This window comes from Geotrypetes seraphini, chromosome 3, assembly GCF_902459505.1.
Source record: "Geotrypetes seraphini chromosome 3, aGeoSer1.1, whole genome shotgun sequence".
Classification (NCBI taxonomy): domain Eukaryota; kingdom Metazoa; phylum Chordata; class Amphibia; order Gymnophiona; family Dermophiidae; genus Geotrypetes; species Geotrypetes seraphini.
In genome coordinates, this window is record NC_047086.1 from 218,070,406 (window position 1) to 218,095,641 (window position 25,236).

Here is a 25,236-nt window from a genome sequence, read left to right on the forward strand (position 1 = left end):
CTTGACCCAAACCGCCCTTCTTCAGGAAGCTCAGGCTTTGCTTTGAGCCGTCGAGCCGGTCCCTGCGGACCAACTGAACCAGGGGTTTTACTCCCGGTACTTCCTTGTTCCGAAGAAGACGAGCGACCTGCGACCTCAGGGTCCTCAACAAATTCTTAATCAAAGAGAGGTTTCGCATGCTGACCCTTGCTTCTCTCTACCCCCTCCTCGAGCAGAACGACTGGTTATGCTCTCTGGATCTCAAGGAGGCCTACACTCACATTCCCATTCATCCGGCCTCTCGCAAATTCCTCAGATTTCGGGTGGGACATCTGCATCTGCAGTATCGAGTGCTTCCATTCGGTCTGTCCTCGTCTCCCAGGGTCTTCACGAAGTGTCTGGTAGTGGTGGCTGCGGCACTCCGGAACCAGGGTCTTCAGGTATTTCCCTACCTCGACGACTGGCTCATCAAGGCTCCCTCAGCCTCGGAGGTCATCTCGGCGACCTTGTCCACGATTCTGTTCCTGCAGAGTTTGGGATTCGAGATCAACTTTCCCAAGTCTCATCTACAGCCTACACAGTCGCTCCCCTTCATCCGGTCCTGGACACCATACGTCTCAGAGCATTCCTTCCTCCTCAGCGCATGGAGGCTCTTCTTCATCTCTGCCAGTCTATCTCTTCTCGCCAGTCCATCTCGGTGAGACACATGATGGTCCTCCTAGGCCACATGGCCTCTACAGTTCATGTGACGCCATTGGTCAGGCTCCATCTCAGAATTCCTCAATGGACCCTGGCATCTCAGTGGAATCAGGTGTCGGATCCGTTGACTCGACACATCATCGTCACTCCTGCTCTTCGGCAGTCTCTACTTTGGTGGATGACCTCTTCGAATCTATCCAGAGGTTTGCTGTTTCACACACCTCCCCACCAGAAGGTTCTCACAACCGATTCCTCGACCTATGCCTGGGGAGCGCATCTGGATGGGCTTCGCACTCAGGGATTCTGGACCAGTGCGGACCGACTCCATCAGATCAATCTTCTGGAGCTCAGGGCAATCTACAATGCTCTTCAAGCTTTTCAACATCTGCTTCACGACATGGTGGTCCTCATTCGCACAGACAATCAGGTCGCCATGTATTATGTCAACAAGCAGGGGGGCACGGGCTCGGCCTCCCTCTGCCAGGAAGCTCTCAGAGTCTGGGATTGGGCGGTTTGCCACAACGCCTTCCTCAAAGCTGTCTACATTCAGGGGAAGGACAATGTCTTGGCGGACAACTTGAGTCGTCTACTCCAGCCTCACGAATGGACGCTCCATTCCGCAACCCTTCATCAGCAAAGGCTCAGTGGGGAACGCCTCAGATAGACCTCTTTGCGGCTCCCCACAATTTCAAGCTGCCTCAATTTTGCTCCAGGATCTACGCTCCTCATCACCTCGAGGCAGATGCTTTTCTGCTGGATTGGGGGAATCGCTTTCTGTATGCGTTTCCTCCATTTCCTCTTATTCAAAAGACTCTGGTCAAGCTGAAATCCGACCATGCCACCATGATTCTGATTGCTCCTCGGTGGCCCAGACAACCTTGGTTCTCCCTTCTACTCCAACTCAGCAGCAGGGAACCGTGCCTCCTTCCAGTGTTTCCTTCACTGCTTACTCAGCATCAGGGGTCTCTGCTTCATCCCAACCTGCAGTCTCTCCACCTGACAGCTTGGTTCCTCTCAACGTAACTCCTCACCAGTTTTCCCAGGCAATGAGGGATGTCTTGGAGGCTTCCAGGAAGCCTGCTACTCATCAATGCTACTCCCAAAAATGGACTAGATTTTCTTCCTGGTGTGTTTCCAATTCTAAGGAGCCTCAGCGAGCCTCCCTCTCCTCTGTATTGGACTATCTTCTACACCTGTCTCAGTCTGGTCTCAAGTCGACATCTATACGAGTCCACCTGAGTGCTAATGCGGCTTTCCATCAGCCTCTACAAGGGAAACCTCTCTCTTCTCATCCTGTGGTCTCCAGGTTTATGAAAGGACTTTTTCATGTCAATCCTCCTCTCAAACCGCCCCCAGTTGTTTGGGATCTTAATGTTGTCCTTTCGCTGCTTATGAAACCGCCTTTTGAGCCTCTGAGAAAGGCTCCACTTAAGTTTCTCACTTGGAAAGTGGTTTTTCTGGTGGCCCTCACATCCGCTCGCAGGGTCAGTGAGCTTCAGGCCTTGGTGGCGGACCCACCTTTCACAATATTCCATCATGACAAGGTGGTCCTCCGCACTCATCCGAAATTCCTACCTAAAGTGGTCTCTGAATTTCATCTCAACCAATCCATTGTACTTCCAGTGTTTTTTCCAAAGCCGCATTCTCATCCTGGAGAATCAGCTCTTCACACTCTGGACTGTAAACGTGCTTTGGCTTTCTACTTGGATCGCACCAAACCACACAGAACTGCTCCTCAACTTTTCGTCTCCTTTGATCCAAACAAGTTGGGACGACCTGTATCAAAGCGCACCATCTCCAACTGGATGGCAGCTTGTATCTCTTTCTGCTATGCCCAGGCTGGATTACCCCTTCCCTGTAAGGTCACAGCCCATAAGGTCAGAGCAATGGCAGCCTCTGTAGCCTTCCTTAGATCGACACCGATTGAGGAAATTTGTAAGGCTGCCACTTGGTCCTCGGTTCATACATTCACCTCTCATTATTGTCTGGATACTTTCTCCAGTTTGGCCAAACAGTGTTACAAAATTTATTCTCCTAAGTTGCCAACTCTCCCACCTTCCCATTGAGGTTAGCTTGGAGGTCATCCACTAGTGAGAATACCTGCCTGCTTGTCCTGGGATAAAGCAATGTTACTTACCATAACAGTTGTTATCCAGGGACAGCAGGCAGCTATTCTCACGTCCCCCCCACCTCCCCTGGGTTGGCTTCTCTGCTAGCTACCTGAACTGAGGAGACACGCCCGGACCATCGGGCGGGAAGGCACTGGCACATGCGCGGTGCGGGCATCTCGAAACTTCTGAGTTTCTTCAAGCAAGACATGCTTGTGAGGCGTCCGTATCGGGGCTCTGTTGGATGACATCACCCACTAGTGAGAATAGCTGCCTGCTGTCCCTGGATAACAACTGTTACGGTAAGTAACATTGCTTTTTGGTGAGTTCCCCATGTCCCACCTTCTGTCTTTTACTCTAGAGCTCTTGCATGCTTTGGAACGACTTGAAGGGGGCAGCAGACTCCTGGGAGAAGGAATAGGTTTCAAAAGCTGTAATTGACATCTCTCTGCAGTATGCTTCCGAGAATGGAGAGAGTACCCTAAGGTTCAGCATACCATTATCAAGGCTAGAACCTAATCTCTTTTTCTATTCAAAAAGTTGCCATGCTGTCACCTTGAATGACAGCATACTGCCTTTCCCTAGCAATGGGAAAGCATATGAGCACCTTGATTCCAACAGTCAGGTTGGTCTATCCTGGCAAGAGATTTCTGCCTGGCAGCTTGAGATGAAGTATTGACCTGTTTCTCTGGCTGCCAGGGCTTTGATGGAAGTCAAAGGGAGGCAGTACAGCAATGCCTTGAAAAGTATGTTTACTGTGCTCTGCCTCCTCCACTAAAGTGTTGCATTACAGCGGCTCCTTCTTGACTGCTTCTCTCCTTCCCCCTGCACTGTGGGAGTTATGTGGGTGGAATTTATGCCACTACCCTCCCCCTCCCTTTCTTCCAGACTGTGTTTTAAAGTGGGAAACAAAACTATTTTCAATCTATTGACAAATTCAAAACATAGAAACAATTTTATTTTTTTTGTACAAAGTATTGTTTCCCCTTAATACCCAAATATAACTCTGGCAGATTTCAAAAGTAGAAAGGGGAAGACTGTTGTAGTCTACCAGAAGTTACATTTGCTGTAAGAAACCCAACATAGCTGAAAAGGGAAAGATTGTGTATTTACATAAACATTTGTTAGCCTAATACAGGCATCATCTGTACTCCACACACAAAGGGTGGAGGTTCTGTTAGTAACACACAGTAAAACCTGCATGCATAGATGGTAGCCAGTGTTCTGTGGTACTGCTTGGGCTTTGTCCATTTGTCCTGTGCTACTGGCAGCTCTCCGTTTATCATGCTCGGTAAGAGTCTATTCCATGGGAGAGGGATGCATTTGTAGCTGCCTGTGGCTGTACGTTCTGAGACTGGAGACAGAGCCGGTTGCGTCCCCCCCTCCACATTTCTTATTTGTGCTTCTGATCCTGTGATTTGCACAGGGCTGCTGTTAGGGTATGTTCAGTGCATTGTGGCTGTTCTGGTAAGAGGCTTGAGGCTGATTTGGCAGAGCCCTGTTTTCCCTGTCACACAGTACAGAATTGTTACCTCCCCCTACAAGTACTGTACAGCTGCAGGGGATGTGCATAGACTGGATTGCTGGGGACCACACTGTGTCCTTTTTTTGGGTTTGAGCATAAATCATGGTAAAATGGAACCACCACCTTGCACGGTTGTGAGGCTTCAGCCCATCACTATAGCTTCCTTGGCACTTCAGGCAACAGCAAAGGGTAGCCAAAAAAGTAAAATTTTGAACCAGGGCTCACAATAGAATCTGAGTAAATTCCACATAGGCATAACCAGGGCCAGCACACATCGGGATCAGTCTAGCTGCTGGTGAATTCTGTTCCCTGTTTTTTTTGTTTTAGATGTATCTGTAGGAAAGCAACTTTAGCCCATTGCTTAAGCTGAATGAAATATTAATTGGTTCATAATATTGTTGCTTCTTCTGAGGTACTTTTCACCCCCCCACCCCAGCAGCGGTGGGTGCAGGTTATGCTATGCTATGCTTTGTAGGTTTTCTTGCTAGTCCTTGCCTGTATAGGCAGTACTGCAGGATCTAGCCTCCTTCCGTGGGATTCTCACATCTATCTTCATCTGAAGAGCCCTTTGCCTTTCAATTGAGGAATGCGATGACACCCTTGTGGAAGTCATCACTATATGGTTTCTTCTATCTCCTCAGACACCTGTACTTTCCTCACAAGACCACGCTATTGTGCATGGGGTGGATTCTTCTGCTACACTGTCTTGCTGGATCAAAGCTGCCATCTCTAGTCCAGGAGAGTCCCATGGATTTGGGCTGCTTGGAACCTCGTGGTCTGTTTTTGATCTATCAGTTGGTGGCTTGAAACTCAGGTCACTGGTGTGGGTTCCCTGGGCTGATGAGTTTGGCTCTGGAAGTACTGGACTGCTTAAGCTTACCTCTGCATCAGTCCCTGCAGAGGAGCTCCAGAAGACTTTATAGTGAGGCCATGGGGAACTTTGGGAAGCAGGGGGAACCCAAAACCAAGGAGGTGGTGTTTGGTGGCTTTCACCTCTGTTCCTGTTGCACGTTGTGAGGCAGGGACTGGGAGAGCTATGCAGGTAAAAGGCCTGGAGTCCTGTGTCTACCCGCAAAGGCTGCAAGAGGGGAGGTGCAGAGCTAGAGCCTCGGCTGGCAGGATAAGGACACTCTGTCCCACTGTGGAGGTAGGAGGTAGCACTGCGAGAGACCAGAAACAACTGCACAGCTTGCCTGAGCGTCTGAAGGCCTTCCCGCATCTGGAGTACCTGTTCTGAGAGTTCAGATACCTGGAAAGGAGAGAATGGAGGCAAGTCAGCAGGAAAAGGTTCATTTATTTTGCTCATGCAAAATTTATATGCATTTTAGGCTATCTGATAAGATTTTTTTTTAACTTTTAGCTAGGTTTTGAGCATGACACAATGGAGACCAGCATCCCTCCTCTCAATTTAAAAACCAAAGTTTTCCAAAGGGCTAGTACTATATATACTTGAATATAAGCTGAGATTTTGGGGCCAAAAAAAATAGAGGTCTTTGCTTATATTCAGGTCAGCGCCCATCCATCCTCCTCCTGGACCTGTGTAGGCCTCCAGTGGGCCTGCCATAAGACCTGGTGGTCCAACAGTGGGCTGGGACAAGAAGGATGCCTTCTGCCTCCTATCCCAACCGACCGTGACAACTTTTACCTTCCGCCTCCCCCACGCACCTTTCAATTCCCTGGTGGTCCAGTGGTGAACTGGGGCAGGAGTAATCTTCCTGAGCTCCTGCCCCATGTAGAGCCCCTAGCTGAATGGTTGCTGTGAATTCTCAGAGACTGCAGGAACTCAGCCATGTAAATGTACCTGAGCAGAGAAAATCTCTGACATGATCTGCATTAGTACTCTGGGAACTCACCCACAAAAGAGAATCAATTACTCCAATAAATTTTTATGTGAATGTGTACCCTCAGTGTGTTCAAACGAACTAAGAGAACTATGGAGTCCATGCTCAGAAGCTCATACACTGAAAAACCCAAGGCTTTATGGCAGTCCTTGGTTACACACCATCATATGAGTACACGTGTGTTTTTGTAAAATAACAGTGAATTTTTATTTATTTATATTCCACTTATATCCTAAGTGGTTTACATTCAGGTACTTTATCATATTTCCCTATCTGTCCCGGTGGGCTCAAACTCTATCTAGTATACCTGGGGCAATGAGGGGATTAAGTGACTTGCCCAGGGTCACACGGAGCGGCAATACTTTGAAGTGCCCAGTGTACTAGTGCTTGAAAAAGGCTGCACTAATCGCAGTACTTGTTTTGGGAAAGTCCGTTTTCTTTCATCTTCAGATGGCATCCCGGAAATCTATGCAATAGCAGGCACTTTTTGACTGTGCCATGAATTTTCAATTGTCACTACTGTGGTTCAACAGAGCTCAGTTTCGGGATGGTCTCCCCTTGGTTAGGAACTGTAGAGATGCTTATCTGGAGCCAAAATCTCAGTATAAAGTCCACTTCTGAAATTACCACTCAAATCAATGGTGCAGTGCAGGCTGAAAGGAGAGGAAGTCGTCACCCACTCTAAATATGCTCCTGTGATGTCACTTTCAACAAACTTTCTTGTTCACATAATAAAGCTTACACAATGGTAAGACATGAAAAAGGTTTCAACGCTCCATAAAAAAAAAAGAGAAAAGGAGCCCCACTGTAATCTCAATTAACAGATCCAAAAATATTGGGAGCTCAATAAAAGGCTTCAACAAAAAGAACCTCACACTACAGCAAACAGAGGCTAAAGGATAATTTTATAGATCCTTTACAAGTGCTCTTCAGCATAAACCAAAAAGAGCAAAAAGCTAAATTATGGTATTTCATTCAATGCAGTGGCGTACCAAGGGGGTGGGGGGCAGTCCGCCCCAGGTGCAAGCCCTGAAGGGGTGCTCCCGGCCTGAAGTCATTGGCGTCCGGTTCTCCCGTCTGGCGTCTGGATTTCCTCTCCCTGGCCTCCCCACACCATTTACCGTAGCGAAGCAGCCTGCAGCAAGATCGTGATGCCAGCAATCTTGTGCTGCTTCGGTGCTGTTTCCTCTGCCGCGGTCCCGCCCCTCCTCTAACGTCAGAGAAGGGGGCAGGACTGCGGCGAAGGAAACAGCACGAAGCAGTGCAAGATCGCTGGCATCGCGATCTTGCTGCAGGCTGCTTCGCTACGGTAAATGGTGCGTGGAGGCCAGGGGAATAAGCAGTCCTTTGGGGTGGGGGGGCGAGTGGTCCTTCAGGGTGGGGCAGCAGGCCTTCATGGGGGAGACAGGCCTCCAGGGGGGGACAAGCCTTCATGGGGGGAGACAGGCTTTCGGGGGGACATGCCTCGAAGGAGGACAGGCAGGCAAGCCTTCAAGGGAGGGACAGGCCTTTAAGGGGGGGGGACAAGCCTTCAAGGGAGGTCAGGCAGGCAGGCCTTCAAGGAGGGGACAAGTCTTCATGGGGAGACAGGCTTTCGGGGGACATGCCTTCAAGGGGGGGACAGGCCTTCAAGGGGGACAGGCAGGCAGGCCTTTAAGGGGGGGGGACAGGCAGGCAGGCCTTCGGGGGGGGTGCAGGTCTTCAGGGGGGGACAGGCCTTCAGGGGAGGGGGGCCTTGGTGTAGAAGTACATGGAGGGAAGGGGGGGTTCAATGAGATGTGCATATGCCGGACTTTGGGGGGAAGAAATAATGGGTCTGAAAATAGAGGAGAGGGAGAGAGATGATGGACCATGGGATTTAGGGAGGGAAGGAACAGAAAGGGAGAGAAGTTGGACACAAGGGATGGTATGGAGGGGGGGATAGAGATACTGGATAGGAGGGTAGTTGGGAAAAGAAAGGGAGAGATGGTGGACCCTGGGGTGGTGGGGAAGGAGGGAGAGATGGCGGATGAAAGGGTAGTTAAGAAAAGATGGATCTGTGGAGGGAGACAAAAAAAAAAAGAAAGATACCAGACCTCCTGGGGAGGGAAGAGGAGGACAGAGATGGCAGATGGATGGTTAGCACGGAGAAAGAAGGAGACCCTGGCAAACAAGTTATCAGAAGACAACCAGAGCCTCGGACCAACAAGATTTGAAAAATAACCAAACAACAAAAGGTAGAAAAATTAATTTTATTTTCTGTTTTGTGATTACAATATGTCAGATTTGAAATGTGTATCCTGCCAGAGCTGGTGTTAGACCGCAAACGTGAGCTAGGATTTAACAGAGAGAGGAAAAGTCCTTTTTGTTTCTTTATTTTATTTGCACCACAGTGCCAGTGTGGTTAGGAGAAGCTAAAGGGGGTGAAAAAGCTATAAAATAAACCCACCAGGATGTTTGAAAAAAAACACCCAATTGGGCAGGAAAATCAAATTGAAAAACCAATTCAATAGGCTGAGTCAAATTTTTTTTTCCTGAATCGGGCAGTACTAGTTTGCGCTACTGTCTTAGACTTTAGGACCTGGGATTGGGGAGAGATGGCATCCTCAGTACTTTATAATGCAAGTGAAACGAGGATTTGGTGAGACTTTTAAAGGGGCTGCAGAAGAAAAATATTATATAGGCCGGGGACATGAGACAGCAGGAAATGGGAATTTTTCTTCCTTCTATTTTTGTGAATGGCAAGGCTGAGGATGTTAGAGAGTTCAGTTAAAATATGCTCTTTATAAGAAAATATAATAATGTGTTTTATAAAGTTTATAAACATTGCTGGCCTACCCAGTGAGGTGTTCCTAGTGGTGGTGCTGGTGGCAGCGTGTCAATGTGTTGAGAGGAAGAGGTGGTCTGGGAAATTCTGCTGAGCAAACTCCGGGCCCATTTCCACCCCTAGTTAGTCCACTCCACTCAACTGGTTCACACACTGAGTGGGTCTTTGGATGTTGTGCCTGGGTAGTTCTTTTGGGATCTCTTCCAGTGGTTTGTCAGTATCTCCTTGTGGTCCAAGGAAGGAAACTTTGTTAACCTTAGCATTGACCTTCAGAATATGTTTGTAACAGCGTTGCTTGTGTGGCATTAGGCTATGTAGTGATCGAAAGAAAAAAACAGACCTTTGTACATTTTTGCACTATATGGTGGGTGTATGAGGAGATTCACATTTCCTGCACAGCTAAGTCCGTGTGAAGTTACCTTGTGCTGTATTTGACATCTAGCAAGGTCTCTGTTTGGAAGGAAAGATCTAAGCTTAAAAATGAAGTGGCCAGAAGTTATGGTAAAAGCAGATAGCGTAGCTGGTTTTAAGAAAGATTTGGACAAATTATTGGAGGAAAAGTCCATTGTCTGTTATTAAGACATGGGGGAAGTGTCTGCTTGCCCTGGATCGGTAGCATGGAATGTTGCTACTCTTTGGGTTTTGACCAGGTACTAGTGACCTGGATTGGCTACCATGAGAATGGGATTCTGGGCATGATGGCCCATTGGTCTGACCCAGTTAGGCTATTCTTATGTTATGTTCTCATCTATAGGGGCCTTTGTTTTCACTTCTTATTTTAATGTATTTTTTTCTGGGAACTTATCAGTGTTTTTTTTATAATGGGAACAAAAATGGAAGAGAATTAATGTGTGTGGAATGGGGGGTAACTAATTTCTTCAGCTAAACAATTCAATCCACCTCAACCAGACATAGGAGAACTCACGCACCATTCACACACCCTCCAACCAAAAACGTCAAAAGAAAAAAACTGTTCGACAACCTCCTAGCCATTCGAGCTGCAACACTCGACCCCCAATTGACCTTGACCATAGACTACAAAACCTTCAAAAAAGAAATAAAAACCCTTCTATTCAAAAAATACATATAACCGAACTAATACAATCAGAACTGTCCCAAGCATCACCTGCAACTACTCCATATGTACTTCTGATGTCATGATAATTCAGACATAATTTATGTTATGTTATGTTATGTTTGGAATAATGGTTACATATATGAGGTTCAATAAATGAAAATTTTCACTGCCTGTTTCTATTCTGACCATTTATTCCATTTCATGGTTATTACAAAAAATATTTTTTTATATGGGGGGTGGGGGGGTGTCAAAAAATGATGGGCTCTGGGTGCCACATATCCTAGGTACACCACTGATTCAATGCATTCATTAAGGCCGTTAGGTATAACTATATTAAGTTTAAAGATCCAATATTGTTCCCTCAGCTGTATTTGGGCCTTTCTATCTCCCTCATAGGAGTTCGGAATCTGCTCAGTGACTAGCCACCTCAGGTCATCAAAAGTATGACCCTTTTCAATGCAGTGGGGGACCATAGGCGCTGTAGCTACTGCAGTATGTAGTCTACTGTTATGTTCCAGTACACTTCTCCCTCTGTATTCGCTAGGGGATTAACACCTGCGAATACAGAAAAACTGTGAATAACTTTTTCATATGTTATTCGCTGTTTCCTATTAAAAACCATCGTGAATACGATGAAACCGCGCATAACATGGTGGGAGACCTGGCCTGTTCCTGAAGGAGAGGCAAAACACGGTGAAGAAAGTGCTGGGAATCAGCAATTTCTCTGTAAACGCTTGGAATCAGCGATTTCTCTATGGAAGCTGATGTAATTGGGGGAGGGGGGGAGGAGCCAGCAAGCTAAAAACCATGAATAATCGAAACTGCGATTGCTGAAACCGCAAATACAGAGGGAGAAATGTAGTCTGATTTTTACTTGTCTCATTGTGCGCCCGACATATATCAGGTCACAAGATGGCGTATACCACCCATGTTGATCTGCATGTTGTCTAGTGGTACGATCTGTATGTTTTACCATTATTTGGATGAACCGGTGAATTACGACTCAGGTAGTACATACAGAATATTGTCTATTGTCTACAGGAGTTGTGACCCCCTATCTCTTGGTGACGAGCAGGCTGAGCAGGATATTGTGTTCTCACTAAATGATTGGCTAAGAAGTTAGAACGGTTCCTGACGAAGGGGAGACCATCCTGAAACTGAACTCTGTTGAAGTGGAGCAGTTAAACAATTGAAAATTAAATGGCACAGTCAAAAAGTGCCTGCTATTGCATGGGTTTCCGGAATGCCATCTGCAGATGAAAGAAAACGGACTTTCCCAAGATAAGTACTGTGATTAGTGCAGCCCTCTTTCAAGCGCCAGTACACTGGGCACATCAAAATATTGCTTTATTAGTTCACTTTTATGTTATTTCACAAAAACACACACACGTACTCCTATGACGGTGTGTAACCAAGGACTGCACTAAAGCCTTGGGTTTTTCAATGTATGAGCCTCTGAGCACAGACTTTGTCCACAGATTTCTTAACTCGTTTGAACACACTTGAGGGTACTCATTCACTTAAAAATTTATTGGAGTAATTAATTCTCTTTTGTGGGCGAGTTCCCAGAGTACTAATGCAGATCGGGGATTTTCTTTACTCAGATATTTGACATGTCCCCTTATTGGGTGTTTTGTTAAGACATGTAAATGTAGTACAACAATGTCATTACTATTAAAATAGTATAACAATGAGGTCATTCTCTAATTTACAACACACGTGAGGTGCCCAAACCTTAGCCTGATCTCCAATTATGCAGCCAAAATAGAGTTCATAGGCTTTCCTTATGAGTGGAATCATATTTCTCTTCTGAGACTTAACTGCATACTCATCACACACGTAAACAGAAGACGTCAGGGTGGTTCGCACACTTTCTTGACATTATACTAACAAAACAACAAAAACGTTTCAAAAGCAACAAGTTGATAACTAAGAAGCAAAACCCTGATACAAAATCGACGATTTAATCTCAACTGTGCTGATGAAGCTTAAAAATTGCTGATGATGCAATAGGCATACAAAGAACTGCATATTTCAGTTCTACCTCCTCAGCCTTAATAATTTGATTATATAAAGCACAATATTTTTGCATTATAGTGCTCTTTTGCCAACAATCAGAGTGTTATACTGAAAAATTAAGGTCAGTTTTGAATTCAGCAACCCCATATCACCATAGAACACCCACTACAATTCATGCCCCAAAACCTCTGTTGCACAGTGTAATTGAAGTCATAACTCCTTCCTCTGCTAGTGCATCCTGGAGCATGCCCAGTAGAGATTCCAGTCTTACTTTCTACATGCTAAGCCTGTAGAAGCTTATTTTTTTCTAATCATGTTTTCTTTTGATAGTTTCAGTAATGTTTTGTTATTTCTCTTGTAGGTCTGCCCTTGTGCTGTGGAGGTTCCCTGCGGGGACATTCTTGCGGCAGGAGATCGCAGATGGTTGGAGAACGTCTGCTTCTGCAAGGCATTAAGCCCCCTAGACAGCCTGCTGGACAGATCTAGGCTTCGGGATCTGGAGCTAGCTCACCCCTGGTTTGTCTTCTAGTGGGTGTAGTGCAGGCCAAGCGGTTCCATGGAGGCGCGACCAGGATCGGAGCCAGATTGCATGCCTCCGCCAGGTGGTTGTGCAACATATCAGAGGGTGGTGGATGTCACTGGTTGTTATGGTCGGGCCAGTGGGGCAGTCAGAAGACTTGAAATCCAGTTTTACAGCTTCCTGAGGCTTTGGATCTCCCTACATGCTTTCCCAGCATTGCCTGTATTCTCTCTCATTCAGGACAATGGAACAGTGAGTAACAGTGTGACAGCCTGTTTTGGTGATTTTTGGAAGTCTTAAAAAAGGGATTTTTGAGTGGTTTCCCTGCATGCCCTACCCCCCACCCCACCTCTAAAATCCCCAAATTGCCATTTTCTGGGGATTCCTTTTCCTTTATCAGATGATTTTATTGCAAAATTGGCACCCGGTGGCCATCTTGGATTTTCCTGATTTGAATAAATCCATATTTTTGATAGTTAGGAGCTTCATTTTTGCTCCAAACTTCATAGTTAAGTTTCGCCTCAGGGTAGATCCTCCTTGAGCCTTCTTCCCCAATTTCCACAAAAATCGCATTTGAGGGCACTCAGGTGAGCACTGTAGCGTTTCGGTGAAACATAAGTGCGGTTCTGGAGAAAAACCTTATAAGTCCTCCAGGTACTCTAAGTCTTTTGCCGAAGGAGTCCTCTTTTTCCCCAGGAATTGTGCTTAGGCTCTCTCAGGCATACTTTTTACAGAAGTCCATGCTTGTGATCATCCCACTGAAATCTAGGCCGTCCGTGGGGACATTGCCATCACTCAACCTGAGTCTTTTGCTTGGTTCCCCAGCAGGAATTCCAGAACGTAAAAGGGCAATGCCCGCGATGGCATTTGGAAATCTCGCAATCCCTCTGTTTTTGTACGGATGTTCGGCGGCAGCCACTGATGTGGAGTGTTTGGCGGAGCTCCGTGATCAGGCTCCGTGTGGGTCTTTAGACCTGACTGACAATCTCACAGCATGCAGGTTCCTAAAACCTGCTTGTTTGGAGGACCTTATTACAGAAGCTCTACAGGAATGGACACTGCAATCGACTCAGCCTGTGCAGCAGGAATATTCCCTCATGAGTGATCAAGAGGCCGCTAACTGCCTCCTTTCCTTGATAACCCCAATGCTGTTTATATCCTGTCAGAGATTTGGGGTAAGCCGGAGGGTCCCCTGTTTTGCGCTTGGGCCATAGCAAGGATTTGTCCCATGGCGGGCGGTTTTACCAAGTGCTTTGCTTCTTTGAAGGTGGATTCAGCTTTAACTCAGGTCACCAAACCTTTTTTGATTCGGCTGCGGCCGGGGTCAAGGCAGCGCCAGCCTCGTCCTTCGTTGCATGGACGTGCCTCTCCACACTTCACCATGTCCTGTCATTGTGGCGCTACGTGATTTGGATTTTCTCATCTCTGGGGTAGATTGTATGGCTGATGCCGTAATTGACATTCTGAAAGTTTTTGCAGAGCTGGGCATTTCTTCATTGTCTTCCCGGAAGATGCCGAGGATCAGGCAGTGCTCTGGGGACTCCTCCTCTGAGGCCACCTTGAACAAGTTTCCCTTTTAGGGACAGGTTCAGTTCGGCCAGCATCTGGATGACCTCATGGCAAGTGTACAAGACTGCAAACCGAAAGCTTTGCCTGGGAACAGATCACGTCCCACCAGGGGTTTGTGGCATTCTAATTTTAATCTGGACGTCCTCACCAGTGTGACTGTCCTCCCTCCTTAGGGCAGAGGAAATCTGTGATTCCAGGCCCCGTTTCGGGGGGGTCTGGACGTCAGCAGTCCTCAAACTAATGTCCAGCAGCCCCCCCCTAAGAGACAGTTCTGGCGCCAGGCCTTAGGCCCCTCTTCCGTGCATCAGGGAGCGACTGTCTGCTTTCTTGTTGGAATAGGAGACTGTCACATCTGGCTGCTGGGTCTTGGAGGTGTTGCATGACGGGCTCACATAGGAGTTTCTCCGTCCTCTCCGTGTACTTTCTAGTTTCCCCTGCAGGCCGCCCTGCGGTGGCGCTTCGGGTGCAGGCTGCGGTCCGCAAATGTTTGGATCTTGTGGCCATTGAGCCTGTGCCAGAGGGCGACTTGGGCTTTGGGGGATACTCGATATGCTTCATTCCAATGAAAGACTCCAAAGTTTGGAGACCGAGCCTAGATCTCAAAGCAGTTAATACGGCACTCAAGGTGCCCCACTTCCGCATGAAGACGCATGGTTTCATCATTGATTCACTGACGCCGAGGGAGTTTCCAGCCTCCATGGATCTCACGGAGGCATATCTGCATATCCCCATTTTTCCTGGAGCAGCACTTTCAGTTTGTGACTTTCCTTCGGTTTGGTGACGGCTCCCAGGACCTTCACCAAGGTGACAGTAGTAGTGGCAGTGCATCTTTGCTATCTGGGTGTCCTAGTCCATACGTATCTGGATGATTTGCTGTTCAGAGCTCCCTCTCTGGCTGATGGGATCCAGGCAGTTCTGCAGGTGGTCCTGTCAAAGGAAAAACAGTTTGTTCAACTAATAAACAGACAAATTGATCTTAATCTGAGTGATATGAGAAGAGCCTTCGTGACATAAATGAGGAAACTTGCCAGTGAAACAACTGGGTAGCTGCCGGGCCACAAGTTAAGTGCTCTTCTTAATATCAATTATTGCACCATAGTTGTAAAATTTGTTTTTGCTTGCACTAAATAATAATTTTGAAACAAGACCAATGATGAACACTTCACCCCCAGTAAGGACACGAAATACATTCAAGTAGTGTCTTGGGTGTTTGAGGTTTTGGACACTAAGTAAATCTGCACCGGTTTGTTCATATCCAGTTGTCAGTTCAGCAGGTGGTCCACTTGCTGCAGCATCTGGGCTCGGTGATCAACCTTCGGTGGAGTCACTTGAAGCCCACCCAGGATTTGGAATACTTGGGGGTTTGCTTTCACATGGGATAGAACAAAGTGTTCCTTCCATTTCCCGTCAAGAGAAGATTCGGACAGTCATCAGAGACATTCTGGCCAATCAGACCCCGAAGGCCTGGCAGTAGAGAATGACACAGGGAAAAAATTTGTCCCTGTCACAGCCCCGTCCCCGTGACCACTGTCTCTGCCCCTGCCCCATCCCTGTCCCCGCCCTGTCCCTGCGACCACTGTCTCCACCCCGTCCCCGTGACTACTGTCCCTGCAGCATCCATACAAGCCTCAGTACTGCAATATTTAGCTTATTCCTTCCTTATAAATCAAAGTTCTGGCTGCTGAACTAGAGAAAGAGATGTTCACCTGGCAGAGCTTTATTTGTAAATTTTTATCAACACAACTAATATACTAATTTATACTAAAGCCAAAAAAAAAGAAAGAAAATAAATATAATTTTTTTTTCTACCTTTGTTGTCTGGTTTCTGCTCTCCTCATCTTCTCATTCAATTCCTTCCATCCACTGTCTGTCTTCTCTCTACGTCTTCCATTTGCTCTGTTACTGTACCTCTCTCTTCACACCCCCCCACTCCCAATTGGTCTGGCACCCATCTTCTTTCTTCCACTCCCCCCATAGTCTGGCATCTATGTCTTCTTACCTTCCAGGGTCTTCTCCCCACTCTCTGTTCCCCATTTCCCTTCAGCGTCTTCTCCCCACTCTTGTCTTCCTCATTTCCCTTCAGCATCTGTTCCATTCCTTTCCACCTCCACCCTTCCCTCTTGCCACCCCCTTCAGTGTCGGTTCCTTTCTACTGCCCTTCAGCACCCTTCACATGGTCCGACCATCTCCCTCCCGCTTACCTTTGTGGCACGTTACAATGGAATTTGTGCAAGCTGCTAGAGTTTGCGATCTCAGTCCCCATCCCGTCCCCACAAACCATCTGATCCCATCTGTACAAATCATCTTGCTTCTGTGTTCCTATTTTCCCCATTTCTAATATATCTCCTATGTATCTGGCATTACCCCCCATGTCCATATACCATCCTCATGTATGTCCCCTTTATGTCTCTGTCCCTATGCCCCCATGCACATAATTTCCCCTGTTTCTGTAACCTTCCTTTGTCCAGATTTCCCCTCTCTTCCTCTTCCACACTAATGTGTCTCTTCTCTGCAACCCCATCTAGCTTCTTTCCCTCTTTCTCCCCCCCTGCTTCCAGAAACTGGCTCACCTGCCTGTCCTCCCCTTTCTTTCCTGCTGTGGGTTTATTTCTCTCCCTCTTCATCCTCTTGGCCCAGCATCTCTTCCCCTTTCACTCCCTCCTTCCTAATATGAGGGAACATGCGTGATCACAGATCGCATAGTCCAGAAGCCCCCTCCCATCTGATCGCCGCATCCCGCCATCTCCCTCCCTCCACCTCACCTTAGGTGCTGACTTTAATTCTTCTCCCAGTGGCACACTTTAAATAAGCCACGTGTGCCTGCTTGAACTGTTGAATTATCTCCTCTGATACAACCGGAAACAGGAAGTTGCATCAGAGGAGAAGAACCTTATCCCCATCCTCGCTGCAACCACTATATTTTCTCTCCCCGTTTCGGCGGGTTACTCGCGACTACTTTCTTCAGCAGGATGCCGCTTTTGGTGCTTCAGTGTTGGTAGAGAGCTTATCAGTCCCACCCTGAATTTGCGGGGACTGCTCTGTTACGTTCCACTGGTCCCAGAATAAAGTGGGATTGCATAAGAATGAAAGATTAGTTCTTACCTCTGCTAATCTTCTTTCTTGTAAATCAACACTTTATTCTGGGAACCCACCCTATATATGTCTGATTCACTGATCACCTGCCTTGAAGTACTGGTAAGTTGGATTTATGTTTCAGACCAGCCTTTATAAGAGTACCATCTAACTAGATGTAGTACTATATTTGGGGGGGGGGGGGGAGAATCCCTGGGTTAGCCTCCTTCTGACATTGCAGGTTGTGCCTCCATTTAGCACAGTTTTATAGTTCAGGTTCTAATGTTTCATAACCTGTTTTACAGTTTTCATTGTTACTGTTTTGCATATGTTCATATGAGCAGAATTTATTTGTTTGGTGGGAAGTTCTCCGTTTCCCTTTCTCTCTTGTTTATTGTTTTGTATAGATGTTCCTGGCTGCTTGAAGACTGACTGGAATCTATTGGGCATGCTCCAGGATACACTAGCAGAGAGAGGATTTATGACTTCAATTATCTGGAGCTTTCTACAGTGCCTAGCGGTCAGAGATTCATAAAACCCACTGGCACTCGCTGAAGTTAGAAGGGAAAAGATTCTGTACAAACGTAAGGAAGTTTTTCTTCATCCAGAGTGGTAGAAACCTGGAATGCTCTTCTGGAGGCTGTTATAAGGGAAAGCACCCTTCAGGGATTCAAGACGAGGTTTGATAAGTTCCTACTGGAACAGAACATACACAGGTAAGGCTAAACTTTAATAGGCACTGATCTTTGACCTAAGGGCTGCTGCATGAGCAGACTGCTGGGCACGATGGACCACTGGTCTGACCCAGCAGCGGCAATTCTTATGTTCTTATGACTATAAACCCATTTCTGTCCATCCACCGGTATCAGGATTCATGAAAGGACTTTACCATTCCAAGCCTCTACTAAATCCTCCACCGGTTGTTTGGGACTTGAATGTGGTTCTTTCCCAGTTAATGAAGCCTCCTTTCGAAGAATTCTTCTCCATTTCACTGACGTATCTCACCTGGAAAGTCATATTCCTGATTGCTCTTACCTCTGCTTTTAGAATCAGCAAACTACAAGCATTAGTTTCTACCAAAGGTGATCTCTGCTTTTCATCTCAACCAGTCCATTGTTTTTCCTGTTTTCTTTCCAAAGCCACCTGCTCATCCTGGTGAGTCAACTCTCCATACCCTTGACTATAAAAGAGCTCTGCCTACTAAATAGATCACACTGAACCATACAAGACTACAACTCAATTGTTTATCTCTTTTGATCCTAACAGTCTTTGAGTTCCAGTTGCTAAGCAGACTTGATCATGCTGGCTATCAGACTGTATATCCTTTACCTATTCTCAGGCTGGGCTGATGCTCGAGAGTCAGGTCACTGCATATAAAGTATGAGCTATGGCCGCTTCTGTCACTCACTCTAATTCCACTGAGGACATGTGTAAAGCAACCACCTGGTCCTCAGTTTACACATTTACTTCCTATTACTGCTTAAATCAACATTCCAGAAGAGACAGTCAATTTGGTCAGGAAGTTCTCAAAAAATTATTCTCTCAATAAAAGCCATCTACCCTCCATCCTCAGGCATTTCACCAGCCTCATGACAGTTATATTTAACCCCCTTCCTAGAGGCATAAGCCTGGCAGCTTGGAATTTCCATATGTGAGAATATACTGTCTACTTGTCTTCAGAGAAAGCATAGTTACTCAGCAGGTGTTCTCCAAAGACAACAGGCAGATATTCTCACAACCCACCCACCTCTCCTAGCTGGCTTTTTAGTTTTTGAATGGAACCGGGGTTCATGCGTGCCAACATTGGGCAGGAAGGCACATGCACACATGAGGTTTGGACAGTGCTAAAGATTTAAAGAAACAGAACTCTTTAGTACGTGTCCGGGCTGGGCTCCGTGGACGATGACATCCATAGCTGAGAATATCTGCCTGCTGTCCTCGGAGAACACCTTCTACAGGTGAGTGAGTATGCTTTTCTACTAGCCATGGCTCCCCCTAACTTTAATTCTTACCGCTTGACTCAGTTTGTCAATGTTCTCTGTAGTCCTTTGATCTTCTGCTCCAGGCTGAATAGTGAGTAAACCTGTTTCTTGAGATAACAAAAATGTATGATGATTTAACCACAAATTATAACATCCCTCCTTGGTGTCTTCCCTTCCTCCTCAACATATTTATCCTATTAAACTCAGAAATACTGAAAGAACTAGCAAGGGTTTATAAAGTGCCCATTCTTATTTGTCTGAAGCTCCTAATCTTTACTAAAAATATTATCTGAAGTTCCAGGTCTAGCAAATCTCATTTTAGAAGAGGATCACTAGCCCATGTTATTTAAATGTAATTGAAATAGTATTTATACCTTTTCCAACAGTTACCAATACTTAAAATGACATAACCCCCCTCCTTCCTTTTACAAAGTCGCATTAGGCTTTTTTTATTGCCAGCCGTAGTGGTATTAGCTCTGATGCTCATAGAATTCCTATGAGCTAATACTGCCACAGCCAGCGATTATAAAAAGCCTAATACGGCTTCAAATTTATTACAAATTTAAATCCAGTCAAAGATATACATCCATTCAACATCATAACTATCTTATACTGCATCTCCCACCCTGCCATTTTGAAATTCACAGTCTCAATCAATCAAAACTTTTTATTAACCCTTTACTTGGCAGATGGTGAAATGGCTGCTTAATGTAACTTGATGTTGAATGAGAGCAGCAGTGCCAAGTAACAGGCATATGGAGATGTAGATCTCCCATAAGAGCCATAGGAAACACGTTACTTCTGAGCAACAATGCCAAATAAAAGGTTTAAAAAAATCAGATAATTCACTGCCACATTTCTCTTAACCACCCTTGCTCTCTTTTTTCTATTTTAGAGGGTCCCACCAATCCAATTTCAAAGTTACTTAAAATTTTCACTATACGTATGTTATCTCCTGGAACAAACCTAATTTGGAAGGATCTGACTGACATTACCTTGAATAGATATGAACATTGATTCCCAAACCTTGTCCTGGAGGCACCCCAACCTACTGGACTTTAGTTTAGGTTTTCAGGATATCAACAATTAATATTTATTTATTTAGTGTCTTCCTTTCCCCCCCCCATCCTCCCAAAAGAGCCCAGAACAGGTTACAAGTCAACATACACAGTATAAATAGGCAACTGGATAGTATGTGCAGACACTTATTTCTACATAGATTAGCAGAAAGGAAAGATTAGATTCTTACCTCGGTAATCTTTCTAGTAGACTGACAGACACATTATTATTCCTGAATCTGCAGGTAGTCAATCTATTTCCACAAGAATTCTTGTAGAGAGCCTCATTAGCATTCTTTTGCTCCACCTCCCATCCCTCTGGGCTGCCTTCCAATTCCTCAGTTTGTACCAAAGCAGATGGTCAGCCCTAAAGAGGAAGCAGAAAAGGGAGGGGTATGGGGGCTCTCCCCAAGAAACATGTCTATTCTGCTCATATCATTTACATGTAATGGATGAAACAAAACTTACACCATTTACAATGCATAACAAGGTAAAAACAAACAAGTCACCTACTGAAGTGCAAACTGCACTAAGAGTGTAGGAGATTCATCAGATACCTTTGAAGCGGCAGTTGCGTCCTCTATTCTTGTCAATCCTGGGTAAAGGAAAGAAACAAGATGTCTGGATTCCCCGGCACATTTGAGGCAGTAAGTAGACAAATGAACAACTGACATGAAGGACTTTAGGAATAATGTGTATACTAGAAAAAAGATTACCAAGGCAGACACATTATTTCTGAACCTGTGGAACATATCAAAACAGTCCCCTGCGTTTAAGGCAGGACAGATGAGCCCTTCTGACAGAATGGATGATCCAAATGCAGAGTCTGTTTTGGCTGCTATGTCCACCCTGTAAAACTTTGTGAATGAATGGAGAGAGGGCCATGTGGCTGCTCGACATATTTCTTCTGGGGACACCACTGAAGATTCCTCCCACGAGGAAGCTACGCTTCTAGTGGAGTGCACCTTTATGGATATAGGTGATTTCCACTTCTGATATAGGCTGAAGAAATGGCCATACGAATCCATCTTGAAATAGTTGGTTTTGAGGCTGGTTGATTTTTACAAGCAGCACCCATCAGTATAAAGAGATGATCTGCCAGTTGAAATTTGTTCATAACCTCCAAATACCGTAGTAACACTCTGCGCATATCCAACAATTTCAGCACTTTTATCATTCTTCCTCAATCCTGAGGGAGTGAAGGCAGGCAACCACACTTTCTAATTGATATGAAAGTTGGAGACTACTTTTGAAAAGAAAGATGGCTACTGTACACAGTACTATGCCTGAATCTGAAATTCTGAAGATGGGATCTCTGTGTGAAAATACCTGTGATTCCGACACCTGTCGAGCTGAAGTGATTACCACCAAAAACACCATTTTGACTATAAGCTTATTCTGGAGATTCATAAGGTACTCTAGCTAATGTCGGTAGAACCAGATTAAGACTCAGTGCTGGAAAACGCCATTGTACCGGAGTACGTAGGCACAAAGCGCCCTTCAAAAACCTGTCCACATCTGGGTGTGTGGCTATGGTGCTCTTATTAACCTCGCTAACTGAACTTTCAGGGAGCCAGCTGCTAGGCCTTTTTCTAGTCCTTCCTGCAGGAAGGCAAGCACCACAGATATTGGAACTGAGCTCAGATCTTCACTTGTCTGTGCACATCAGGCTTGGAAACACTTCCAGGCTTTCACATTTGTGGCTATAGTAGCTTTCTTCCTACATCTTAGAAGGGTGGTCATCACTCCATCTGAATAGCCTTTTATGTGCTAGTGCTGTGCACTCAAAAACCATGTCATAAAACCAAAGCGTTCTGGATTCTACAAGGTATTTGGATCTTGTGTAAGCAGTTTCAGATGGTATGGAAGTCTGAGACCCTGGTCCCTTTGCAGATGGACCAGATATGCATACCATGGGTACCTCAGCCAGTCTGATGCTACTAGAATCACCAGGCCTGGGTGTATCATGATCCTGTGCAGAAGTCTGCTTTTCATGGGCCACAGAGGGAAGACGTAGAGAAGTCCTGCCTTTGGCCAAGGTTGCACCAGGGCATCCAAGCCTTCACTTCCTGGTTCATATCTTTGACTGAAGAACCAAACTGCCTTCTTGTTGGCTGCTGATGCTATCGGATCTAAAATCGGGTTCCTCTACCAACTCACAATGCAGGTGAAGGCTGCTTGAGACTGTGCCCACTCCCTGGGATCCAGAGTCTTGCAGCTGAGGAAATCCGCTTGCATGTTGTCCACTGCTGCCACATGTGCTGAAGAGAGCACCATGAGATGGGTTTCCATCCATCAAAACAGCATCTGGGCTTCCAAGCGCAGAAGAGAACTCCTGGTGATTGACATAAGCTACCGCTGTTGTGTTGTCCAAGAAAACTCTTAGTGCTTTGCTCTGCAGTGCGCTCCTGTATGCCTGAAGCACCAGATGAATGGCTTCAAGCTTTAAGCAATTGATCGACCACTTCCTCTGAGAAGGGGACCTGCGTCCCTAAACTGGATGCCTTTTGCAGTGTGCACCCAGTCGTATAGGTTGGCATCTGTCATCAGGATCACCCATGCCGAGATGCAGGGGAACTCTTCTGGCTAGAGACTGAGGCTTCAACCACCAGATGTCCAAGGGCGCTGCTTCTGCAGCGCATCTCTCTGCAGGCACCATCGAGAGAGAGAGCATTAGAGAAAGCGTATTTTGGAGAGGACACATGTGCGCCCTTACCCAGGAACCACATTCTTGGTCACTACCATTGATCCTAGCACCTGCAAGTACCATATTTTCCCATATATAGGCCGCGGCAGAGGAAATTAAGCCAGTAGAAGACCCGAAGCAGCGTGTTTAGTGTGCCTGGGACGCTGCTGGAGCTGCCAGGTTTTTCAGCCGTCTAGCGGTGGAAGGGTCGGCTGGGAGGGTCAACGGGGGTTTCTGTTGTGCCGGGTAGGGTCGGCGGGGGGGAGGGGGGAGTCGTGGCGTGTTAGTGGTGTGCCTAGGGTGGGGGGAGGGGGGATTCACGGCGTGTTAATGGTGTGCCTAGGGTCAGCGGCAGGGGGGAAGGGGAGTTGCAGCTGTTACCTGGCCGATCCTTACACGCACGCAGATCATGGAAGCACGCAGTTCAGAGTGCGCATGCACGGCTAGGGTTTTATTATTATTGATGAATAATTTTTATTGATGATAAACCATAACACTCACAAACACACAGCAAGATCATATCATAAGCAGCAAATAGGAGGTCAGCAGAACAGAAAATAAAATAAACATAGTTGTATCATCATATTTTACAATATTTTACAATAACAAAGGTAACATTAATCTCCCACCCCATGGAATCCAAACCCCTCCCCCAAACACAAAAATTGAAGTTCAAAAACAGCCAACTCCCCCCCCCGGAAACCTCTCAACCCCCCCTCCTTTGTTTACCCCCTCCCACCCAACCCTCCACCCTCGCAGCCAACCCAATGATAAGGTCCCAGGTAAATGAGGACAAAATACCTTCGGAGCGGGATACGTGTCCTACGTTCCAAGTTTATTGAGAAAATAACTGCCCACACGTGGGGGCAGCCGATGAATATACAGACCCCAGAGTAAAAATAATTAGATCATTTAAAGGTAAAATTCAAAGCACGAAATTGCAACAGCAGCAGTGCATGTAAGCGATTTCTCCATTGCTAAAAAGTGGGGGTTTCCACCTGAGCCCAAAATTGAAGAATACATTTCTTGCCCACGAGACAAGCTTTCAGGACCCAGCAGTGAGCTCCCTGCCCTCGAACCTGCAAAGCAGACACTTGCCCGAGCAAGATCCCACCAAGTTGAAGGGTAAGTGATTGTCGTAAAACATCTCCCAAATAGGTAAGAATCTCCTTCCAAAAGCCTGTTATGGGAGGACAATACCAGAAGGCATGTAGAAAAGTATTGGAGGCCTCCTTACAGCGTACAGAAAGAGCCGACAGGATTCCATCCAATGAAAGCAGGAACTAGGCCTAATTTCCTCTGCCGCGTCCCTGATGGAAGGGGGATGGGAGGCAGATAGGCTGGTATCGGAGGTGGGATGGAGGGGTTCAATGGAAGGCAGGCAGGCAGGATGGCATCGGGGGGGTTTCCATGGAAACATGCTGCTCAGGGGGATGGGAGGCAGGCAGGCAGACTGGCATCGGGGGTGGGGTGGGGGTGGGTTCAGTGGAAGGGGGATGGGAGGCAGGCAGGCAGGCTGGCATCAGGGGGGGTTCAATGGAAGGGGAATGGGAGGCAGGCAGGCTGACATCGAAGGGGGGGTGGAGGGGTTTCAATGGCAGGCAGGCTGGCATCGGAGGGGAGGTGGGGGGGTTTCAATGGCAGGCAGGCAGGCTGGCATCGGGGGGGGTGGTTTCCATGGAAACATGCTGCTAAGGGGGATGGGAGGCAGGCAGGCTGGCATCGGAGGGGGGGTGAGGGGAGGAAGGAGGCACTGGGGGCACTAAGGACATAGAAAGGGGCACTGGGGGCACTATGGACATAGGAAGGGGCACTAAGGACATAGGAAGGAGGCACTGAGGGCACTAAGGATACAGGGAGATTCACAGACAGAAAAAATGACAGACAGGCAGCGTTCAAGGAGAGAGAGACAAAGAAAAAAAATACCCAAACAGATAGACATCTACTCTAGCACTCGTTAATGTAACGGGCTTAAAGACTAGTACATAAATAATGTAGCTCCCTCGCTGGCCTCCTGCCTCCAACAATGTTGCAGCTGCGGTGCAATCCCACGAGAACTGACGCAGGCATTGAGGAAGCAGCGCGGAGTGGGCTGGACGCTGAAAAGATCGCTCCTACCCTGCTCCATGGCCACGATATTGCAGGAGGCTGGAGGCAGCTGGCGGAGGTAGGGGGGAGGGATGTATTCAAGGGGGAGGGATGTATAGGCTGCCCCATGTGCTTTTAAAACTCTTAGATAAGCCGCGGCGTGTAACATGATTGTCGTAAAACATGGGGAGACCTATTTAAGAGTT

At 46.7% G+C, this 25,236-nt stretch overlaps 1 protein-coding gene across 1 annotated transcript in view; it reads right to left on the reverse strand.

Annotated features, from left to right (window-relative positions):
• Positions 1-3,775: 3,775 nt before the first annotated feature.
• KCNH3 (potassium voltage-gated channel subfamily H member 3) overlaps positions 3,776-25,236 on the reverse strand; it is a 118,523-nt gene continuing 97,062 nt past the window's right edge. Inside the window, exons 15-16 of the mRNA XM_033937814.1 lie at positions 19,229-19,305; positions 3,776-5,560 (exon numbers count right to left, since the gene is read on the reverse strand). Coding sequence (XP_033793705.1) covers positions 4,949-5,560; positions 19,229-19,305 — 689 coding nt within the window. The 3' untranslated portion in view covers positions 3,776-4,948. The remainder of the gene's footprint in view (positions 5,561-19,228; positions 19,306-25,236) is intronic.